Source organism: Perna viridis, chromosome 2 (assembly GCF_037379345.1).
Source record: "Perna viridis isolate PV_CMFRI_1.1 ecotype Kerala chromosome 2, ASM3737934v1, whole genome shotgun sequence".
Taxonomy (NCBI): Eukaryota; Metazoa; Mollusca; class Bivalvia; order Mytilida; family Mytilidae; genus Perna; species Perna viridis.
Genome location: NC_142446.1, coordinates 38,196,934 through 38,221,593, shown reverse-complemented (window position 1 = coordinate 38,221,593; position 24,660 = coordinate 38,196,934). Strand labels below are relative to the sequence as shown.

General features: G+C 32.2%; 1 protein-coding gene and 1 long non-coding RNA gene across 4 annotated transcripts; both read right to left on the bottom strand.

Moving 5' to 3' along the window:
• Positions 1 to 1,823: 1,823 nt before the first annotated feature.
• LOC148624946 (uncharacterized) lies at positions 1,824 to 24,629 on the bottom strand. 3 transcript variants are annotated; one of them, XM_088568093.1, is made up of 7 exons: positions 24,566 to 24,607; positions 16,900 to 17,034; positions 16,197 to 16,339; positions 12,250 to 15,313; positions 10,508 to 11,033; positions 9,760 to 9,866; positions 1,824 to 9,399 (listed from the first exon to the last, which is right to left on the bottom strand). In XM_088568093.1, the coding sequence occupies exons 4-7, from the start codon at positions 15,263 to 15,265 to the stop codon at positions 3,884 to 3,886; spliced, it is 9,165 nt and encodes a 3,054-aa protein (XP_088424219.1). In that variant the 5' UTR covers positions 15,266 to 15,313; positions 16,197 to 16,339; positions 16,900 to 17,034; positions 24,566 to 24,607; the 3' UTR covers positions 1,824 to 3,883. The 3 variants fall into 3 exon arrangements, with proteins under 3 accessions (XP_088424219.1, XP_088424218.1, XP_088424220.1); XM_088568092.1 differs by lacking the exon at positions 16,900 to 17,034 and having other exon boundaries at positions 24,566 to 24,629; XM_088568094.1 differs by lacking the exon at positions 16,900 to 17,034 and having other exon boundaries at positions 10,508 to 11,030; positions 24,566 to 24,629.
• On the bottom strand, positions 21,802 to 23,635 carry LOC148624947 (uncharacterized). The gene is made up of 2 exons (XR_015919809.1): positions 23,400 to 23,635; positions 21,802 to 22,028 (listed from the first exon to the last, which is right to left on the bottom strand). It is a non-coding gene; the product is annotated as an uncharacterized LOC148624947 (long non-coding RNA).
• Positions 24,630 to 24,660: the final 31 nt, after the last annotated feature.

The following is a 24,660-nucleotide window of genomic DNA, read 5'->3' as shown; positions in this document are numbered from 1 at the left end:
ATGTAGGTTAGGCTTTACAGCACAAGAAGGAAAATGCACTTAAAAATGTACAGAAATGTTTTTCCTTTCAGAAACAATTTTAATTTTTGAAATAAAATGAGAACTTTTTTCACAGCACTATGAGGAACAGGAGTTAATTTCTGCATATATTCCAATTGCTCATTGGTTGAATTGGTGGTCTGTAACCTAAAAGTATCTGAGTTATCATATTCAGTTTCTTAAATACTGTCTGCCACCAACTAAAATTAAGTTGAAGAAACCAAGTAATCATGGAACAAAGTTCTAAACTTTCTACATACATATGAATATTTTATTCACGGAATGAAATACTTACATTTATATGTTAGTCCATCTAGTTTTGCAACGTCAATAATTTCTTAAAGGTAATTTTGTGCTTTGTTATAAGGTGGAAAGATGTGTTAAAGTAAATCTATGGAAAAACACCAGATGAGAAAATCCCAAGTCATAATCAAGGGAACAAAGAATGAAAGAAAAAAAATACCAAAACAACAAACAACACCATAATTGTACACTATCCAAGTAAAAATTGTAAAGAAAAATAACAATAAAAGAATCAGCATTCTGGACTAAACAAATAAAATGCTTTGCAGGATGCAGATTGGAACTAAGGTTTAACAAAATCCTTTTATGATATAGCACCTTATGGTACAATATTTTAGAGGTCCATACACTTTAAATATACCCAAAGTATTGTCTAAACACCAAATGTCTACAAACAACAGGGAAAATGCCAATGATGACAGTGCCATACTATTTTACAACCACAATAAAACTAGAATATAAATTCCTAACCATGAAATTGGGGTGTGTGAACCAGGTGCACAAGAGGGGAAAGCATCCAATGATTTTTTTTTAGAAACACCTGCCAGTTACTCAAGTTATGTCTCATAAAACACAGAGGAGTGAAAACTGAAGAATAGAACTAATTGGACTCACATGGACACACCATATAATAGTCCACAAAATGACTGATAGTTTCAGAAGGTTTTAACATTGAGACAACATACCATTTCTTCAAATAAATCTAAGGACTATAACTATCTTTAACCTTTGAATTATATGTTTTATGGCATTATAACCAATATTAGACTAACATTCAACAAGTATTAACAATGTATTATCAACAAATTAAACATCCTGGTAATGTATTACAAGAAGACTGAAATTGTTTCTAAAAAAATGTATATGAACATTTGGTAATTACCAATATATGAATAAATAGTTATCAGAAAAGAGTGAATAGCCAAAATATGATTCTGATAAAAATAAAATCTACAACTGTTATTATTTTTTAGGAGTAATCGTGTCATACATCAAGTAATAATCCTTTTTACCATGCTGAATTTTTAACAACAGTGAACTTGTCTAAACCAAACCTTACATAAACTGAAACTATCAAATCTACCTAAATATCCTTCTCAATATTTTTTTTAGCCTTTGTTGACCAAGCACCTGTCGAAACTGAGAACTCGTCTAATCCAGACTTATTTTTTTAAAGTCCTGTCGTATCATTAGGTAGTACAATACGGTTAGGCCATTTCTGAAAATTGTGCATCATTTTGTTGAATTTTTGAAGCAGTCCGCACAGAAATTTCAAGTGTTTTGTCATAAAAAAAGTGCATATTTTTTAAATCGTTGGTGTGTGGAGGTTAAAGTCATTTATAAGTAAATAGTGATTATTGTTATAAAATCCAGTAGCCATGGTAACATGCTGAAAAAAAATATTCCTGAGTTTTAGTACAAATCAGAGGTGCCTTTCCAAACAAACAGCCAAATTCTAGTATGTTTAATAAAATATCAGGCACTTGTTATTTTTTTAATGAGACTAAGTCTAAGAAGGAAAACAAAAAATATCAAAATGATAGAGTTAACAAGAACAGATAAATAGATATAACTTACAAGTACAATACACACACTTTATCAGTACAAGCCCACATTAGAATCATACAAAATATGGAAGTATAGATACAGTAGAATTTTATTCAAATATTTTCTTCAATTTGTTTTATTCAGATTAAAAACAAAGTTTTGGGTAAGTCTTTGAGTAAGTTATTGTTTAGTAGCCAGAATTATAAACAACTTGTTTTCAATTAAATTACAGTAAGTATGATTCTTAGATGGACTGGTACTTTTATACAAATGCTAATGAGTAGAATTTTGATTATAATCATGGTATCCATTATAAATAATTAAGACACATATTCTTCTTGTTCTTTGCATTTTTATAATAAGGGGCATCTATTAAACTATAGGTATATATATATACACATAACAAAATTATGAAATTGAACATCATCTGTGTTTGCAAGTTCCAATAAATTCTTATCTGAAAAGTAACAATAATTAATTCCTCACAATTCAATATTCTTGCACAGACTCTTTCAATGTTTAAAATTAATAAATAACATGTAAGCATGAAACCTTGCATCTTTTAAATTAAATAAAAAAAACTTAAAAAATCTTTTTGATATACAAATATTTTTTTCAAATATATTTTTATGCAATATTAATCAAGGCATAGAGTATTTACTCTCAATGGCAAAATACACACATATACTAGGGGCTCAAATTGACTCTCAAGAATGGAAGGTTCTGGAATTCTCTAAGTTTCAGATGAAGATTAATGGTCCACTTGAGGAAAATCAAAAGTCCCCAATAAAACAAAAATTGAAAGGGATCAAGGACTAGAATCTAAATATTTCAAAGGTCCCAAGACAGAAATTGAGAATCCCAGACCTTGTATTACCCCTATATTTGAACCCATATACTAAAGAGATATGCAAGTAAAGTAATGATGTTTCAAAATGACTTCATGGTACATATACAGTACGTTTCTTCAATTTCACAGTGAATTATACTTGAACCAAACCCTGGACCATTCTTATAGCCCATACAATGATGATGTTCAGAAGGTAGAGTTGGTCTTCCCTTGTTTATATGATAATCACCCGATGAAACAACTTTTTATCAGACATATAAATATCTATGATATTGGATGATAAAAAGTTTAAATTGTCCAATTATCTATCTATGCCAATTCATTAGGCTGTTCAAGGGAAAACCAACTCTATTCACTGTACATCACAATGTATGTGCTGTAATTAAGGTACAGACCACTTTCTACTCAAGGGGGCCTAGGATTTTGTGTTGCGAAAATTTTTTTTTTTTTCAGCAGCAGGCATAGTTAAAAAATTTTGATTTGAAAATCTATATTGATAAGAAATGGGGGAAATATTGAATAATTTTTTTTCAGTCCTTGGCTGAGTAAAAAAAAAATGGAATTATTTTCCTTTTTTTTTTTCAAAATAACAACAGGCCCCTCCTCAAAATAAAAAAGGTCTGTGCCTCACTGATGTTTTCTGTTTCCCAACTTTTGATGTTATTAGGTAACAAAAAAGGCAAAAAAGACACCCAAATCTTCTTTTGGGTAGAAATGAAGAATATGTCTTCTTTAGAACCAGTTAATAGTGTTTTTATGAGTCCATAAAAAGGGTAAAAATTTAAAGAATGGCCTAGTATAATTCAAACATAATATTCCTGAAGAAAAACTCATGTTCTCACTAGCCATGTTGTTTGATCTTTGGATGTTCATAACCTTCATATCTATATGTAAGTTTCAAATGAAGATCAGTTTGACAGATTTCACTGTATTATGTGAATACTATAAGACTTTTATAATTCCTAGGGTAGTAAATATTTTGTGATTCGGATTTGAATTTAAACAAATAAAATGCTAAATTTGCAATTGAAAAAATGCAACCAACAATTCAAAAAGTTCACACACTCATGTAAAATCTTGTAAAAACACCAACATTCATACCCACAAATAAAAAACACCTTCAAAAAACAAGAAACATGATCATTAAACATTGAAATACAAAAACACATCAGGACCTTCCTTGTCCATACCCATGACCTGTAAGTTGATTTCCTCCATACCTTTGGGTAATTCTACAAGTACTTTGTGGTCTTTATTATCACACTTGGTTTTAGGCACTGTGACACACTTAACAAATGGTTCATACCTCTTTGGAGGAACTTTTACTACCTCATGATAATCATCATTCTCACTTTTCTCTACCTTTTTCATAGTTATGAATGAAGAGGGGTTTGTTCCCTTCACATCTTTTACTGTGAAAGGTTTTCCAAGATCACATTGTATTTCTATGTCCTTATTTGGTTCTTTTTGTTTAGTTTGAGAATTCTCCATCACTGGGGCATCATTTTCCCGTAACTGAACTTTACTGAAATACTCATCTGAATTCCCACTATTTCCATGCATGCTGCTTTTCTGAAGCTGAGTATTTAACTTATTTGTTTTGTCAGACAGTACAATGGGCTCATCTTCCATGCCTACATTTCCAACATCCTGAAATTCTATGTTTTCAACACTGCCATGTGAACCAGATGATGTGCAGTTCAAGTTAATGCTTTTTCTATCTTCAGTTGGGAGAAAATGTTTTTTAATGTCAAATTCTCCATTTGTAGAAACAACAACATCTATTTCACCACATGTATTTGAGTGAGGTTTCACATTGTGATCCTTTTCTTTTGTATCCAACATATCAGTTTGTTTTGATGTAGAATCAGACATATCGGTACATGCATTAACTACAGTATCACTATTTGCTAAAGAATTCCCCGTAGTCTCATGGTTCAACGAACAATGGGCAACATCAGCTCTTTTCTGTGTAGCAATAATTCCAAGGTCATCATTAGATGTACTTGGCTGACCCCTTATATTTTTAACCAAAGCTTCTTCTTTTCTCCAAGGAGGGATATACTCAACCCCAGAGAGATAAATTGGTTTCTTCTGAGTAGGAAATTTGGTAGATGATATTAAAATCTGAGGCTTATCTTTGACAAAAGTATTTTTTATATTTGATTTTAAGCTATCAGTAGTTGTTTTGTCATGTTGATCTGTCTCTGGAAATTCTGGCTGAATTTGATTATCTTCATACCCATCCTGGCATATCTTTGAAACAGACTGCAAGAGACTTTCAAGGTCACTTTCAGAATTGACAATACCTAAGCAACTAGAGGATAACTGATTGTAAGAGAACGTCATGTCTTTCTCTAAACTACTTGTGACACAAGTGGCAGAGCTTGAAGTGTTATGAAATTCATCAAAATTTGGCATGTTGATTTTTGTAATGTCTTTCTCTAAGTCACTTGTATCTAAGTTAGAGGGGATTGATGTTTTCTCAATCTCATCAAAGTTAAGCTTCTTTTGAGGCCCATCAACCCTGACAGCAGTATAAATAGCTTGGTTCTTCACAGCAGAGAATAAAGAAGTGGAAAATGAAATGGCATCACTATGAAAACTGTCCAATTCATTATCTGACATCTCATTTTCATCATTTCCATCCTCATACTGGTATTGATCATGGTCAGAAAAATTTGGACTTTTGTCTGGGTGATCATTAATGACATTATCTGCATGAAATACAAATTCACTTTCCATATCTAAACCACTTATCATTTCATTTTTTTCTTCAGACTCTTCCTCATTATTTGACAAAGGAATTATCGAAAAACAAAAGTTTATAAATTTACAACGAGTATGTTCTTTCTTCTTATGCTTACGTGCCTGACTATAATTGTAACATACAAATCCACAGAGGTTGCAGCTGTACTTATGTTTTTGACAATGTCGCTTGTGTTTACGTAGCTTAGCCATATCATAAGCAACTATACCACAACGGTCACATATGACGAATTCATCTGTTTTGATGTCCTCAAGACAAGAGGAATCTTGGATTTCCTCCATTTTTTCATTATCGTTTTCAGCATGACCAGTCCCTGCTGTAGTATTCATTTCCTTGAATTCAGAGACATTCATATTACTAGTTACATGACTATGGGTTTTACCAATAGAAACTTGCTTTTCATAGGAATAGTTTGGCTTTTCTAGTTGCTTAAGTAGATTTTCATTAGGCTTTGAGACCCTCAGACATGGATTTGCATTTAATTTAGAGTCATTTTTTCTTACTGGACTAATTTGCATTGCTCCTAACGGTATTGGCTTTTTCTTACCACCTGTACTTAATGCCTTATTATTATCAATGTCTTCCCTTTTCTTAGGAGACTTTTCTAATGTCTTAGAGTCTAAATTCCCATCTCTTGAAGTATGATGATTCAAACCAGTTTTATTTGGATCAGACCAAGTAGATATTCTTTGAAAGAGTTTTGAAACTGTTGCTTCCACACCATAAGATTCATCACTTACAGGAATGTCAGAAATATGATTGGACTGAGATAACGATCTATTGTGCAAATCTTGAATTAGACTTTGAGCAAATAATACAGTGTCATCAGCATCGGTAGAGTGCCTAATCGACAAGTCTTCTAGTTCCATTGCTGCAAAAGCTCTCCTCCATTTGATTAGAGATTTATCTGAATGTTGATTTGTTTGTAAATTGTATGTCTTGATACCATGCCTGCTTTCTTTGTGTTTTCTGACACCTCTGGCACTTGCTAGTTTCATTCCACAAACATTACAGGAGAATATAATATTAGAATGTACTTCCTTTTTATGATTGAAATAATCCCTTAGAAAAGCAAACTTTTCAGGACAGTAAAAACATTTTATTTTTTTAGGTGGAATGTACACATCTTTGTGAAGTCGAAGCAAATGGCCTTTTAAGCCCCGCTCTGATCTATGTACATTGCCACAAAACTGACAAATAAATTTTTTTTTAGGATGAACATCCTTAATATGTGCATACAGGTCACGTTGCTGTGCGAAACCTTTTTCACAGTGAGGGCATTTATACTTTTTTTCCAGTACATGTTCTCGTACTACATGCCTATAAATATTCTTCTGACATTTAAATATCATACCACATTTTTTGCACAACCATTTCTGACCAACCCGATGATAATAGTCCTTGTAATTTGATTCATCTCTAATTTCTGTTTCCATGGTTTCAGCATATTTAAGTCCATCTTCAACAGCTTGACTGTAGACATTTTCTGACTTGCTGTATCCATGTTCTTGGCCATCAATTGTTGTATTGTACTGGTTGCTTTCATCTAAATTGTGAACTTTTTTCATATGTAATAAGAAATCAGTGTATAATCCTAATCTAGTACCACAAAGTTTACAATGATGTTTCCTCTCTTTGTGAATTCTTTGCATGTGGCAAATCAAGGTATGTTTAGAATTAAAACATTTTCCACATTCTTTACAGACTTGACCATTTGTATATTCATATTCTCTGCCATGTTCACACATCCTCCCTAATCGATACAAGATAAACTTATTACAGATTTTACAATGAATTCCATTGGCATTAATTGCTTTGTCCTTTTTCTTCCTTGAGTAATTGAGGGCCTTCTGTAGTAATTTATATTTTTTCCATTTCAGTTTTTCACCACTACTTAATTCAGTGTCAGTTTTAACTTGTAGTCTATGACCACACTTTGTTTTTGTTTCTTTTAATGACACACCTGTATTTGGAGGCTCTACACTACATGTAGAATCAGAATTCTTTTCACCCTTTACCATAATGGTGTTGTGTGGTGCACTATGTTTACAAGTAGGTTTGGAGTCCACTGTTTCTACTAATGAACACTGTGTCTCACTAGGAGTGACAAGTGAAGAATTTATAACCTGTTGATTAACCCTGTCTATAGAATGGCCATTTAAATCCCTGATAGGGTTTCCACTTGCTTTATCACTTGTGATTGGAGTTTCAATGATAATATCATCTCTATCTAGACCTTGTGAAGAGTTCAATTTATTTCTGTCCTCACTTCTCATGCAAGTTAAACTTGTAGTAGATGACAAGTATTTTTCCTGTAGTTGTTTGCAATCTTTGTTTTTGACATGTTTAACATACAAGCTACGATTTGATGGGCGAAAGTCTTTCCCACAAATACAAGTTAAGAGTTGTCGCCCTTTATGTGTTGTTTCATGCAGCTCAAGAAACTCAGGTTTCAAGAACTGTTCATTGCAGACGCTACAGTTGTATGGCAATGCTATACCTGAATGTGCAGAACCCGAGTCGTGCTGTACTTTCCACTTGGCCTTAAAGAAATGTACACTAACTACTGATCCAACACCACAATGCAAGCAAATTTTTGTTGTAGTGCTTCTAGTGTTAGTGCCTGACTCATGCTGATATAGATGTAGGCATAGATCTCCATAGTACTTGCACTTAAAGCCACAAATTTCACAATGAAAATTCCCATTTGGGTCACCTCTACTTTTATCAGTATGTTCTTTCCCCATATCAAAAGTGTAGAAATCTCTATCTGTGAAAATCAATGAAAAATCAGGCATTTCTGTCAGTTCAACATCAAAGGTATTCAAAAAATGTGCAGTAGATTTTTTCTCATATTGTATGGCACCAACATATTTTACATATCCTTGTGTTTTAGGGCTTTTTTTGACAATCTTTTTAATTAATAATTTTGAAATAGTTTTTGCCTTCCTTGTTGGAGTAATAGTAATGTCTCTCGCAAATACAATCTTAGATTCTTGATTAAGTAAACCTGTTTCAGTTGAAAGGTTTTTATCACTATATTCATGATTTGTGCATGTGCCTTGTTCTCCAGATAAACATCTTCGAAATTCAATTTCCATTCCCGTTCTGCCATCTGCATCCAAATCAGACCCTCTTCTGCCACAAGCTTCACTGACAGCTTTAGAACCTGTCAAATTTCCATGTGTGTCTGACGATTCTTTACCAGTGTCATTCTCATTATTCTCCATGCCAAACCTAGCATTCCAAGCTTTTTTGTATCGACTTGCCAGACATTGTTTATAGTGCTTTGAAAAATTTCTAAACAACAAAAAAGTTACTAAGCATATATCACATTCATAAAGCAACTGCTTTGGATTATGCTCGTAAAGTTTATGCATATCATAAAATGCTTTATTCTTGAAGTTCTTTTTGCATTTTCTACAATACCATTTCCCCTCTATGACTTTATGACTTCTGATGTGATCCTTTTGTTGCTGTAGAATGGATTTCTCTTTTGTTGCCCTCATTATAAATCCTTTACCACAACTGAGACAGAGAAATGTCGTTCTTCCCTTATGCTTTGAATCCAAGTGTAACAAAAGATGTTGATGCTTTTTGAAAATGACATCACAGTGATTACATCTAAACATCAGTTCTACCTCATCAGGGTCAGTATTGTGAGAACTGCTTGCTTGAACTGGATCTTTCATTTTCTTAATGTTAGCAACCATTGCTGACTTTGAAGGTACTTTAGATGTGATGGTGCCATCTACTCTACTTAAAACCACTTTCTGAGATTTGTTTGGTGCTGAACACTGCTCTTCACTATTTTGAGGTGAGTGATAAGTGTCTCCTTCAGCAGACATGTCCTGGAAATTTCCAACAATATCATCACTTTCCTTTTTTTCTGAAAAAAATCAATTAAGAAAGGACTTTCATTTTTTATTCAATAGATATTCAATAAATATAGAAATTATTGTATTTTCTGATCATTCAAATAAAATGCATCAAATCAGGTACAGCCTGATAACACCACAGTTGTCATAAGGTTAGGACTAGTATGGACCAAAATCAAAACTGGATACACTAATAGAATTTGATTGTGATTAAATGCTGGACAAAATTCTGGCCAGATTAAAACTATTAAAATATTTTTTTTTTTTTATTTTTGACATAAAAAACAAGCAACTTATACAAAGTTGAAGAAAATGTCTACTGTAAACCAATTAATTTTCAAGGATACTTATTTTTGTGTGTTAAAAATTACCTGTCCATAATCGACTGTTTCCAGCAGCCACATTTTTAGAATCACACTTCTCACTGGCATCACTACAAGTATTGGTCTGTTTTGCCATATCTACATGTATTAGGCCTCTGTTAAAATATAGGAGTCATCTTATTTCACACATAAAACATAACATGGGAATGTTGTAACGAATTTCAGAAAATCAAATTGGTTTCATATAAAAGCAGGGACTCACCTTTGGTAGATGTTTCAAGTATTGTTGTTTCTTATGCTACATTTAAAATTTAATATTAGAAAAAAAACATGCAAGCACCAGCATTTGGACAATTCAAATATGTCAAAATACAAAAACATGGCTTGGATGGAAAACCAGTAAACAAAGAGGATCTACATACACAATGAAACTAACTGAACAAAACGTACTGCACTTGAAAACTGAAGATAAGGGAAACAAGACATCATACCAAAAGAAGCAATATGAGACATCAAATCACCGATATCTTTAAGATGGACATTGTGTTTGTGCTATAAAGCATGTTAATTCCACAGGGAAACGGTTACCGGTACTTACACATGGGTCTAGAGCCTAACATCCGATGGGATCTGGAAATTTGTGTCTATATTCAAATAAAATTTGATTTTTTTTTTGTTACCAAAAGCAACTCTTTGACTGACACTTGAATAATTTAATGCAGAATTAGGAAAGCTTTCTCTGCTTGTAGAAAGGTAAATTTTCATGAAAAGCTTTCTGTTTTTCCATTTGAAATACCTGCTATTTTTTCTTTCCATTTTCTTTTTTCCACCTTTCACATGGGCTATAGGCTTTTTCTGTTTATAAAATACTTTATCTCCAGATATTTGAAACTCTGAATACTTTGAGCTCATCTTAGTGGTCCTACTTCTGGTTTTAGACCCATTAACGCTAACACCTCGAACACCAACATTTTCATGTGATGTTTGTGTTACACTCTTTTCTGCCTTCTGTTTGATTATGGGTACAAAGTCTTCTTTAGCAACAGTGTTAATTACTTCCTGTACATGATCAACTGGATCATCATCTTTTTCACCTGTAATACCAGTAGAAGTATTTTCTGCAGGTTCATCTATACCTTCCACCATATTTTTGTCTGTTTGGGGTTCCAAGTCTGTCTTACTTTCATTGGAACCTTTTAAAATTTTCTCTCCAAGCTCCCATGGTTTAAATGTTGATTTAAGTTTGAATGTCAGCTGATTGTTCAGATTCTCTTCTTTGCTCAAAGGAATTACAAAGGATGTTCTCTTGTCTTCACTGTCTGCTGAAAAATTATTCACTATCATATAATGTACATATTTGTTATTAACATTTTTTTAAAGAGATATGATATTGCGTCAAACTTGTATCAGTGTAGGTCAGTTGTACCAAAAACCAATTAACCTTAAGTGTGAACTGCAGTGAAACCTGTCTTAAACACTTTTCAGACTTTAAAATTGGTTCCATTTAAAAAGCTTACTCAGAATATAAATACATATAAATTGTAAGGAGACTTGAAAATGTCTGGTTTAGACAGGTTTTTGGCTTTTTCAGGGTATGGTGTAGAGAGGTTTCACTGAATATATTTACTCAGCTGATGTTATATATATACACTGTATTTTTCTATGACTTTGTCATTATATGGACTTAAAGAATAAACATTTAACATAGTATTTTTCAAATCATATTCATTATCAGGGTAAGAGCCCGTACATTGTAGGCTTATACTAAGCACTTTTCAAAGGATGTACATGTAATTATACATTTATGTTTAATAATTATAAATATAAGATGAATTTGGGATATTACACCATGGAGGATATGACACAAATTAGTGATATAAAAAATTTGCCATTGCAATAGTGTACATATATCTTTATGACATTGTGACCTTTTCAAAGTTGTTCCCATTGACTACTGCAAGGTCATAGACTGAAAATTTTTCCCAAGACAGATGTCTGATATACAATGGCCAAAATATTACAAAGGAATCGTATGGGAAATGGTTTTATAGCTTGTGAAAGTTTAATATCGCAAAATATCAACTTGCTTTATTTGATTTCACCATCATAACAAACTCATGGAGGCTTGTTTGTTATGATGTTGAAATAAAATAACTTAAGATGAATAATGAAACCTATAAATATACAATACCAGTAACAAATGGATTTTAAATACCAGCACTGATATCCCATATAGTTTAACACTGTTTTTAATGTGTTCTATGATCAAATGGCTAGAGATTGTCACCCAAAACTATAAATGTTAAAAGTAAAGCACTTCTAAGTGTTTCACTGTTTTTAAAACCATGTCAGACTACTAGAACATATACTGTAAATTGTTTTTAACTACAAATTAAAAATCTGGCTTGAATGTTAAGACAAAGAATAATTTATTCTACAAAATTCAATAAAATGAAAATTACACGACAATGTTTTAAAGAAAAGATATAAATGGTCCAATACTAAGATTAAATATCACATATACCGGTATGTACTTACCTTTTATTAATTGACTGGCATCTATTTGAAAAGACTCAAGTTCAACTTTTTTTTCATCTCGAACAACACTAAGAGGAATTTTGAAAGTATCCTTCGCTACTTCTAATCGATTTGGAATTGAGATTTTTAATGGGACATTCTTTGTTTTGTCTGATGAATTTTCTTCTGTGATAATGTTAGTTTCTTTTGAAACAGCATACTCTAGTACAGAAACAATTTTCCCATCCTTCATGACAGGAAGTAAAAGTTGTTTAGAAGGCTTGATTTCCTTTGGATTAGCTTCCTGCAAACAGTCATCCTTCTCTGAAAATGTAGTTTCTATTTGCTTTCTGGATTCAGTTGACATAATAGCATGCACGGCATCTTCATGTAACATTTTATCATCTACATGTATGTAATTGTCATCATCCATGTCATTATCTTCAGGATTATTTGTGTTCAAACCTTTAATAGAGCAATCATGATTAAAGTCATCCTTATTATCAACAACTCCCACATGTTCTTCACTCTGACAACTATCTGCATTTAAATCAATATCAAGTTGCTTCTCAGCATCCTGGCGATTCCTGTCTATTGCATCATCAATAATACGGCTAAACATGTGCAAAGGATTCTCTTTCTCCTTTTGTCTCTGATCCTGTAACTGTTTTTCTGTTTCATCTATTTTTTCTAATAGCCCGTAAATCTTTAGATCTTTGTATTGGTTTGCTTTAAAAAGGTATATTTTCTTATTTTTTCTCAATTCCCTTCTTTTAGCATTCTTTGCTAGTCTTTCATCAACATCGTTATTTTCATCTTCATTTTCAACATTTTTTACTTCATCACTAAATTTCTTTCCTGGTTTACAGACACTCATGTGGTGTTTCCAATCGATATCATTAATATACAGTTTCTTCTGACACTGTTTACAATACTTATACGCATGCTCTTGTTTATGTTTCTCAAATTCATTCCTGCTTGTAAAGAGACGGCTACATATTGTGCATAAATAGGCAGCACAGTCTTTGACTAGGTTATGCAGATTGACATGATGGATAAGCGATTGAACATCTGGTAGAACTTTCCTGCAGATCCCACATTTATATGGGTATTCTTCTTTGTGTTCTTTTTTGTGTTTCTCAAAACAAGTCCTTGTCTGAAATTCCTGATAACATATATGGCAGATCAAGAAATGATGTTCTTCTTCATGAGATTTTAATGTTGATAAAGTCATGGTTTGTTTTTTTTTCTTACAATGAGGAAATCTGCATGGAAATTTATTCTTACTGAAATCAATAACCCCCTGAGGAATTCTTGTATTTAGTAATTGGGGTGTTAGACAATTATGGGAGGCATAACTGCTCCTTGTATTAAACTCCTTTTGGCAATACTCACATTTTAATACCGACTGCCCTTGGTGTTTAACTTTAATGTGCAAGTCCAATAAATCTACATATAAAAACTTATCACTACATAAACCACAGTGATATAGGAGTTCAAAATTTTCCTCAATGTGGTAAACTTTATGTACACTCATTTGTGTCCTTGAAAGACCAAGTCCACATACAGCACATATATCAAAACCTCTAAGTTTGTGCTTTCGCAGGTGAAAAAACAATGCCTTGAAATTATATGTTGGCACATCACAGTAGTGACATTTAAATACATCATATCTTTGAGCCAATTTCTTACTAAGATGGATATCTAAGTTGTTCTTATTTGTATGAACTAAATCAAAGCATGTTATGTGAACTCCATATTCTGCTTTATTTTCTCTCTCTGATTCTCTGTACATGAAATTCTCAGATGTACTACACCCTATTTCAAGATCTTTGAAGAATCTCTTGTTTTCCCTTGAGGCTAATGGAGGCCTTCGACCTTTGTACTTCTTGCCACACCCCTTGGCTATAAGTGGATCTAACTTGTGATAATACAAATTACCACCTTTCTTGAATGTTGCCTGACATTTGTCACATTTGAATATGTTGATGCCTAAATGGTTCATTGATTTATGAATGAGAAGAAGATCAGTCGACACAAATTTTTCTGGGCAAACATCACACTGATAAGGTAACTGATTTGGGTTAGATTCATGTATAAGTTTATGTTTTGTAAATAAGTATCCATTGCTGAATCCTGAACCACAGTTATAGCATATAGATATACAGTCTTCACAATGAGAATTCATATGGAAATAAAAGTCAGATGGTGTAGAATATGTTGAATCACAAACAGTGCATAGAAAATTGGCAGTGAATTCTCCTTTAGTTTCCATAGCAGACTTTTCTTTCTCAAAATGCTTAAGATGAGTTTTAAAATGTTTAACATAATCTAAACATCTATTGCCGAAAATTTCATCACATGTTCCACACTGGATTAGACTCTGATTTGTGTGTCCTTGCATGTGAAAATCTAACAGGTATCTGCTTGTAAATCCCATACGACAAATATCACATTCAAAAGGATTTTCAGGCATAATGATAGCCATTCTATCAGCATGTTTTTTAGCATGATTAGCATCAATAAAGGCAGTCCCGCAGCTATTGCAATAGGAATAGTTCATAGGATGTACTTTGTGCTCCAAGAACACATGGTCAAACAGTTGGAAGAAAGTGTTGAACAAAGAATCACAAGCATAACAATAGAATGATCCATATTTTGTCGTATCTTCAACCGCATTGGTCTTGTCGTTTGACTCATCTTCTGGCACAGAATCCTGGTCATCAGTACCTAGTATTTCCTCCCTTACCTCTTCATTTGCATTTGATTCTGTAGAATGCAACTCAACTTTCCTCTTTTTTACTCTAACGATACTTTTTTTACCACCTTCATTTTGACTTTGTTTTTTTCTCTTTTTTGGTATGAGTTGTTTCATATATTCTGGTTGTGAGTTTGAGGGATTTTTTTCAGATAGTCTTTTGGAATGTTTTCTGGAAGAATTGGGCAGTGTTTTAAAAGTGCTTTCATCCATTTCATTTACCAGATTAACATCATGGTTTGCTTCACTGGATTCATCTAAATTCCTACATTCATCCATCTTCTTTTCACGTGTTCATTCTTTCAATTTCACTGATGAGCATCCAACCTAATGTAAAAAAAATAAAAAGTTTGGTGGATAAGCACACATGTACAATGTATGTGTATGTAAACTCTCGCGCAGTCAATATCAATACATACAACTCAAATTTTAATAAACCAATATTCTATAGTTTTACATTTGCAAATTCTTAGGAGAAATTTGTATTTCTTTCAAATACTTTACATTATAATTAACAGTTCAAAGTTCCCACTGTAAAACCTTCTGCATATTCTTGTACATTGCTGTACACTGTAAGTGTCAAAGGATCCTTAACTGAATATAAAAAGAATAATTTATGTATTATTCATAATTTAGGGAGATCATGGGGCAGTTGTTAATTACATGCTTGTCTTGACTTTGGTTTGACCCCTATCAACACAATTCTATCAATTCTTTTAAATGTATAGAAATTTGTCTAAAAATTCATCATACTGACACTTGAGAATATTTCGTCCATGCAAAACACTTCATCTGGATATATTAAAGCTTCATAAATAGTAAAAATTCAGACAAATATAGACAAAACATATAAAAGACGTTTTTGTTCACTCTGTAAATGTGGAATCACCAGTACACAAATCAATGAGCCACCATGAATTCATTAATTTCATATTTTCCTCAGTGTTCTCCCCTTAATTCTTAAATAGCACAGTGCTTACTGGCATTGCACAGCTCTTTTGGCCTTCCTCCAAAATTATAGCACAGTGCCCATAGTGCATTCCAACTAAAATCAATTACTGATAGCATAAAGCTAATAAATCATAGCACCGCAAAAAAACAGCGCTATAATGACCTGAAGAGGAATCCTGTCACTAGATTATATATCCAAATTGGTATTGTGATGTGAATGGAAGGATTGATTCTACAGTGTTTTACAAAATGTACTTACTTGTATGAAATCAAAATTGATATTGTGATGTAAATCGAAGATGGTAGCAGACCATAGAATCTTGGTTCACGTACATGTGCCTTTTGTAATCTATTTTTATAGATTTACTGGATAGTGGGCAATCTGGATTTCACATGCATCCACTGAAAACAGAAAACAAAGAAAAACTAAATAGAACACATATCAAAAACATAATCAATGTACTCGTTAGCACAATTAAGAAGGATGCTATGCCCTTCTTGCACTTGGCTGCATCCTTCTGCCCTTTAACTTGACCCAAAACACCCTTAAGCCTTTTCATGTTTCAATATCATTTTGTTAGTTAGAAGAGCCATAAATATGACAAAAGGTGTTAATTGCAGTCTAAACAGGAAAGGGAAAGTTTTTATGACCGATAAATAATCATTGAGAAGCCATTAGCTGATCATGGTTATCATATGATGATTGGATTTTGATTAGATCTATCACAATCTTATGGACAGCCAATCATTAAACAATGATTTATTTCTACTTCACAATGAATTAGAAACATACTGTCAATTTAACTGTTCTAAATTGTGATGAACCATGGGTGTAAACAATTATAAAATTATCAAATTGTCAATTACACAAAATGTACCTCCCTTACAATTCTCAATTTTTCTGTATTTTCAACAGTACAGTAAATTTGTCAAAATTGTTCAGCAATAGTTCAGGAAAATACCTTTCCTTTAAGTTAATGATGTTTTTGGAAATTTGGTAGTAGTAATCTTGACCATGTGTTACAGCTCCTGAAACATATGTTCCAGTTTATCTGACAGTAATGTCATCTTTAAAGTGGCTATATAATCTTAAATGTCTACAAGAATATAGAATAACAGTGTATTAAGAATATATTAATCACAAAATGAGTAAGAGAAAATATGGAATAAACTCTCAAATACAAAATGTGGAAGCCATGACAAAATACTGAAAAAACTACAATGCAAAAAAGTGCCCTTTCCTCCACTGACGCACTGCCCTTTTCAATTTCTAGCCGAAGCACCTCATTTGGGAGAGGACCTCCATAATGTTATAACTTGAGTCTAATACCCTTTCTTGTACTCTTAAGCAAATAAATGTTTTAACTAAACTGATAATGTAATTCAAAATAGTTAACATGTACAAAAAATATTTATTCTAGATCTGATTGATTGACAAATAGATGGATAAAGATACATAAATCCTCCTTTAAAAGATTAAGTCCCACAGCTCTTATCAGTAGGTTAAAATCATATATGTATTATGAAACTCAAAATGGAGCTCAAATCAAAAGAAAAAAAAACTTCACAAAAGATTCATGTAAACATGTAAATTGCTTTGTTTCCAAGTTGTGTAAAAGCCATGATAGCTGTCAACTGTATTTGCAATTTTGAAAGACTTTGGAGTCAGTCAACATCATAAACATGAATACTTTTCAGACTAGTCAATTTTGTGTTATAATTTTACATTTGTTTTGTGTAGTACTATTTTTTGTTGCTAAAAGTGAGACTTCAGTGCATGCATTTTTATTTATCAAACCTGAACAATACCTCAACCTTTCTCTCCCCAGTTAACCTATCATTTTTATAGGAATTGTATTTTTTTTCATTTGCTTAGAAACTGCACATGGAAATATAAGTTAGAATCTATTTCATTTCAAATTAATATGTTGAATAATTAAGTTAGTAAAAAATAAAATTGTAAACCACTATATAGCAGTTCTTTATTTAATAGTGATATGTATTGATTAGTAAAATCAGTCACAAGATATCAATTAATAAATGTCTTTTTTAAATTCCTTTTTTTTGTAAAACACCTTGTTCATTTTTTGTTGTATTTTAAAGCAATAAAAAAATATCAAAAGAATTAATCGCCTGGAAAAATTTTTTCCCATCCCTTAGAATCTAGATAATAAATACATGCACATGCCGCTGGAGGTATTGTATCTGTCAAGTTATGCTATTTCAAAGAAATCTTTTTTCATATTTTAGAAAATTATTTGATAATCTCCTTCCACAGTCAGTGTTAGATGTTGTGAACAAACTTTGGAAATTCCTTGTCAGTCCACTTGGTCCCATCCATTTAAGGAAATATGTTCTTTACATTTTTTTTAGTTATAAACACAGTAAGATGTGTGTCTTGGTATATGCATGCATCTCAATTTACATGTCTGTTTACCAGAGGTCTCAGTAGCACAAAATAAAAGGGTGCCTTGCCCTTGGTGCCCTTACACGCGCCCTTCTGCCCTTACGACTTTTCTGATACGCCCTTGTGCCTTTTCTTGCAACGGTAAGTTCTGAACAGGTGGGTTTTTTGCATGATCGATTGATTTCCTGTCATAAATATTACAACTACAGTCATGACACGTACCTGAAGTTTTCCTGGAGAATACAATCATGTCATTAAAATCAATTAGTGTAGATTAAACTTCATAAAATCAATTAGTGTAGATTAAACTTCAAAGGTGTTAATTACCAGATATAAGTTACAATATACCTTTTGTTTTGTGTAATTGATTAACATAATTAGTTTGAAGTAGGTGATGAAAAAAGAATATTTTTTTTTTTTAAATTCAATGTTGATATTGAAAAAGAATATTTTTTTTTTAAATTCAATGTTGATATTAAAAAAATTTCTAATTCAATTGACAACAGTATTAGAAATTACAAAAAAGGAATTTTATCATAAGAAAAGTAATTTCCCATAAGAAATTGATTTGTTTTATAAAAAAAATAATACATGAATTCTCAATGTAAAGCCCCATGTAGGTCCGGGTGTTAAAAGAATAGGCCTGCAGTAGCGCTAAGCTTGTCGTAAAAGGCGACTAAATAGTCCTCAGAACCCTAGCCAGGGGCTAGGGCGCTCTGCCCTCAGAGCAACTGGGATGTGTGCCCCAGGTGGTGGAATGGGGTACCCCTGGCGTGTTACATGCTGGGGTTGTCAGGCTACAATACGAAAAACCTGACCGCAAACCATAGTGGTGCACTGTGTTAGGAAAGATGCCACGTTCCTCGCACGTTAAAGAACCCTACTGTGATATTCTCCCGGAGTAGGAACCATAGGACTCCGCCACAGGAGGCTAAATTGCCCGACCCTACCCACCTCTCCCTATTTCAAATGGCAATCAAAATTTGTCGACCCCATTATCCTCGTGTCCCATCCCATTTTTCAGTTCATCATCATTTCATGTTCATTTTATCATCCATTTCATGTTCATCGTCAGAATATAGCTGAAATATTAATGCACGGACATTAAACCCCAACAAATAAACAACATCTCAATGTAAAAAAAATAACTATCTTTTTCAATATTAAAAATTTAGTTGTAATTTTCAAGAATCAATATCTAATATGAAAATGAATTCATTATAATAAAAATGAATTTCTAATTCCCTAGACTTGTTTTTAATTACAGGTTTTCTGATATTAGAAAATAAAAAGTTATATTAAAAATGTATTTTTTGTCCACTTTGGCTTACAAGTCATTCTGGTACAGATGAGTGCAAGAAGAATATTTCGACAAAAAGTTCTTTTCTTCTTTTTTTTGGAAATTAGTTACATTATATTTTAGACATTTTTAATTGAATATATGGGTTGAAACTAACTCTGTTTGGAACTTCCAAATACTTCCATACTGGGTTACTTCCCATGCTCGATGCGTAATTTAGAAAAAGCTGACAGAATTGCATTTCACGTTAGATTATGACTGCAAACTCTGGGAAGTAGTCTCAGATTTTGAATACATTCACATGTTAAAATTTCAAAGCTGTTCAGAATTGGAAAGTGAAGACATCTTAATTTTTTTGCCGGCACCCAGCAAATTTCTGACAAAGCTGTCAAAGGGTAGGGAGGTCAGTCAAAATATGAAGTATATAAAAAATGTACAAGTTTATATTAGTTTGAAAGAGCCCAAGAAATGTAACTTACTGGTGCAAAAATTTTTAAAATCCGTCAAGGGGTTCAAAAGTTATTACAATTTAAAGTTCAAAATTTTGGTCATTTTTCTTGCGAAGGCAAAAATGTCACATTTTGGGCACTTCTGTGGCCCACATAAGTCAAACAGGTAAAGAAATTCATACATTGTGTCTTAATCATTTAAATAAAGCCATTTCATACTTTGATTTAAGCCATTCAGGAAACTTGTATCTTAGATACAAAGAAAATTACACTTTTTTAAAATTGGCAAAAAAACACTTTGGACTTAGTTTTTTTTTGCTATGTGTCAACAGCATCGTGAATTAAAGTGCCATTTTTGGATATTCATATTTGGAAATTGGAAGGTAGCAGAAATCTGATACTTTGCTGTTCTTTCAAGAGTAATCCATTAAACAGAAATAAATAAACAAATATTATGTCAAAACCTCTGATTTGTTTTTCATTGGAATCAGAAACACTGCGGCAGACCGCCTTTTTTTTAAATGCGTTTTTTCAACAAAAAAATACATTTTTGCTTACTAAGAATTCAAAAAAAATATTTAATTTTTTCTGTCACTTGTTTTGTGTGGCAATAAAGTTGCTTGACTTGAAAAATCATGTTTTTCAGCTCAAAAAAATTTTTTGAGGTCGAAAATTTACATTTTAGGGTAAATTTTAGAGCTATTTTCAGTGGAAAAAATGGCGAAAGGTCAGACAAAAAAAGACATTTTGAATTTAAAAGCAGTTTTTAGCACATGACAGTTATTGTTATTGTGATTAAATATGTAAAAACACATTTTTATCAAGAAATAATTGAATTATATTTAAAAACCAACAAGCAAATGTTGAAAAATGGGGGTAAATCGAACATTTTTGAAAATTTCAGATTTAAAAAAAAACCGCATATTTATGCTTATATTGATCAAAATATCAACCTACCATATACTTATGTGGTACCATTTTAAAGCTTAGAATCTAAGCTATCACATGAAGATACTTTCATCTTATTTTGCTATAAAATGTTTAATGTGGATGAAAATTTGTTAGGCCTATACCTTAAATGAAGCCAGACGATAATCAAAATAAACATACATTTTTGCCGCAAAAAGTGGCAAAATAATATTATATCAAGGTCTGGTCAATTCTAAGATTCCTAATGTAGTCTTGTAATGTTTTCTTGTTTAAATAGGGTCTTTTAACATAATAAAATTTCAAAAACAAATGCTGTTTTCCCAAGAAATTGAGAAAATTTGTATGAATACATTGACTTGAACCAATGCGCATCCTTTCACTATGGAACTTTGAAGCCCTAGCTGTTTCCTCATGTGTACTATTATGTACATTAAATGATAATAAACAAAATATCATCATTTGATTAAGTTTAATGAACTTTTTGAAGTTTCCATTTCAGGCCAGAAGGGTTTCTTCACCAGGATCTACTATGTCTGCCAAATCTACAAAAGAGATTATGTACATAAGGACATTACACCTATTAACATCATTTACCTTATCAATTTACTTACAGTTAGTTTACTTTCTATTAAATCATAATCTGGTTTGCTAACAATCTGAAAAAATGTAAAACTATTTGATGTTGGTTGCTCACAAAGCGGTTGACAAAAGATGTGGCGAGGAGTTAAAAACACCAAACTTCCTTTTCCAGAATAATTATCTTCATTTCAAAACAAGAAGATTGTTTTATAAGGTTATATTAATGATATGTTAAATAACTTAATATGAATAATTTCGCTGCGTGATCCGTCTGGTTCTTCTATCAACTGTTGAACTCTCTTACCAATCAGGTTATCGGGTTCAGGTGTGTCTGGAACTACCCTACTTACTGTACCCCACATGGTCCTACCTCAGACTCGACCCATATTCGTCTCATAGCATAGCCCACTATGCTGCTCAGGCCATCTGAAATAAACAAGTAGTGGTATTCAATGAATATGTACTGTGAGGCAGTTTTAAAGCAGAGTCTAAACACAAAACTAATCGACAGTTCTTGTAAGTAATGTATGATTCAAATGTAAATGCTTATTTGTTACCATAATTAAAAGACTCAAAAGTTTTATTATTAAAATAAATAAAGCTACTAAACTAAATCAAAGTATAAAAACTAACTTACCATGAATTCGAAATATCTCCAGAACTCAACAAAATGAAACTAAAATGATGAAAAACAAACAGAAAATAAAACTAAATCATAATAAAATTTACATCACAGTTTACTTTTTATATGACAAAATAAAATAAATATTTAGGCAGCCTGTTTACTAATACTTTCTTCTGAAATAAATCAATAATTAGAAGAAAAAACATAGTACAAGTATGTTTCATATACATACAACAAAAGATTGGTATTATGAGTCAATCAATGTGATCCTAAAAAGGCCAAAAAAATATTAAACCATAATTAATTAAAATTTAATGATAAATAATGTATATTACTAGGATTTTAAACCTTTTCCAAGCAATTGTACATGTATATGAATATTAAATAAGTAGAGCATCTACAATCCTCTAAAAAATGAATATGTAAGTTAGCTGTTAAAAATTGTACAATATGAATATATAAAGTAAACTTAAGAAGATGCAGGTCATATGTAAAATATGCAATTGCCACATATATAAATCTCATCAAATAAGTTCTATTTATCAAGTAAAGTACAAGCAGGGCTACATGATAATTGTTCTAATAAAAGTCATAATTAATATATATGAACTGATAAAATGAAAACCAGAAAAAAAAGTTGTGTATCATTTGAAGAAGCAATTTAAGGTTGATTTTTTTTTCTACATATGATAATTTTGAATAAATAAAACAGTTAAAATAAATATAAAGAAGGTTTATGCTTAAACATGTGAGTTTCATATAAATTGGGCACTACATATAAATTAAAATTGAATTATCAAGGAAATTAAATGCAATATGTGCAGATTCTCCCAACCAATAGAAAAAAAGCAAGGTAAAATACAGAGACTTCCGATAATATAGGAAAGTCGATAAAGTCCGAAAGATTTTGAATGGATTGCAATCAAACGTTGGGAGAATTTACCTCATTACATATTCATCCTTTAATAAAAATGTTATGGAAACATATTCCAACTAATGCTAAATGAGAGTGATCTTTTTTAAATCAGCTTATGCAGAATCAAACGAAAATCAGACCTTCCAAGAAGGTGAATATAGTTTTTAAGCTTGCAGATGATAAAAGGTCATTCTAGAATTTGACCTTACGGAAACAGGGCGATTAGGCTTATATTAGACATAATTTAGGTACTTACCGTAAGTGATTGGCCTCCATGGCCTAGGTCCATCGTTGTCTGCACCACCAGTCAAAAATCCGTTCAGAAAACAGTCGGTAAAAGGCATTTATCCCCGAGTGTTCGAAAATCTTAACAGAAGCTATGGCGGATCAGTAACATCCGGTTAGCAAGAACGATAACCGGTCCCGCTTTAATTTTTGTGAAAACCACGCCCTGTCCACCCTAATATCCAATCGATTCCGCAAGCTATTATTGTTTTTCTTCTGAAACCAGGGTTACGGATGGACGCAGAAAGGATTAAATTTTCGGAATCCGACTGTCAGTGCATTCCGGGTACGCAAAAACTATTTTTTTTCAACATGTTTTTCCTTAAAATTACGTAAAAAATATGTTTTGTAACAAAAAAATTAGCCTGACAACCGGATTATCAAAATTGAAGATATTTCCAAAAATTTAAGCCATAAATGAAGAAAATCGGTCCAGTAATAGCTTGCGGAATGAATTTTGAAATTGGTATGATCTTTGACACATAGTTTTTCAGGCGGCCATTTTTCTCAAAGTATCGTCACTTCAAACGTTTGTACCAAATGACCATCAACTCCAATAACAATGAAAGTTGTATATTTAGAAAGAGAAATGTCTCATCTTCAATTACATATATTTTTTTTGGTCATGCAATGGATTTTTAACCATTTTCTAACGTGTTAAAGTTGACTCAAAATTGAGAATTTTGCTCTCGCAAGAATATCGATAAACGCACTACCGACCTCCCTACAAAGGGGTAGGTGACTTGAAAGCTGACAGAATCATTCCTACTGATTAATTTCGCTGTTTTGAAAGGATAAATACGTAGATAAATGATCAAAGATTTGAACGTTTCTTTTATTTTTTTACCGATGGCAATAGAAATGGTCACACGAGGCGAGTTTTTATCGGAAATCGTGCCGCTAAAAACATCGCCATTCTGACCACGATTTGTCACGTGACTTGCAAATGAAAACGACGCCATTTTGGCTGCTAATCCCTTTTGAGAATCGGCACCAGCGCCGAATTAAAAAAGTTTGGGTTACACATTTTAGACCCTACCAAACCAAAGAATATGTGTTCGGTTAACAAGACAACTTCATGGACTTCATAATGATGCATTGCGATTCCACCTATAAAAGTGAAAACTTAAAACCTACATATTTCTTAATGTCAAACAGGTACCAAAACATCAACGGAAGTGCGTCTGGTAACTTGTGAAATCTTAGTCAAGGGACTAAGGGTATTACGATAA

Bases quoted from the DNA above. Each gene is read 5' to 3' on its own strand.
- LOC148624946 (XM_088568092.1), bottom strand. From the start codon at position 15,265: ATGGATGAATGTAGGAATTTAGATGAATCCAGTGAAGCAAACCATGAT. The intron at 9,867-10,507 runs GTATTTCAAATG...ATATTTTAACAG, and splicing joins ATGGAAAGAAAAAATAGCAG to AGGCCTAATACATGTAGATA. The intron at 9,400-9,759 runs GTAATTTTTAAC...GATTTTTTTCAG, and splicing joins AAACAGTCGATTATGGACAG to AAAAAAAGGAAAGTGATGAT.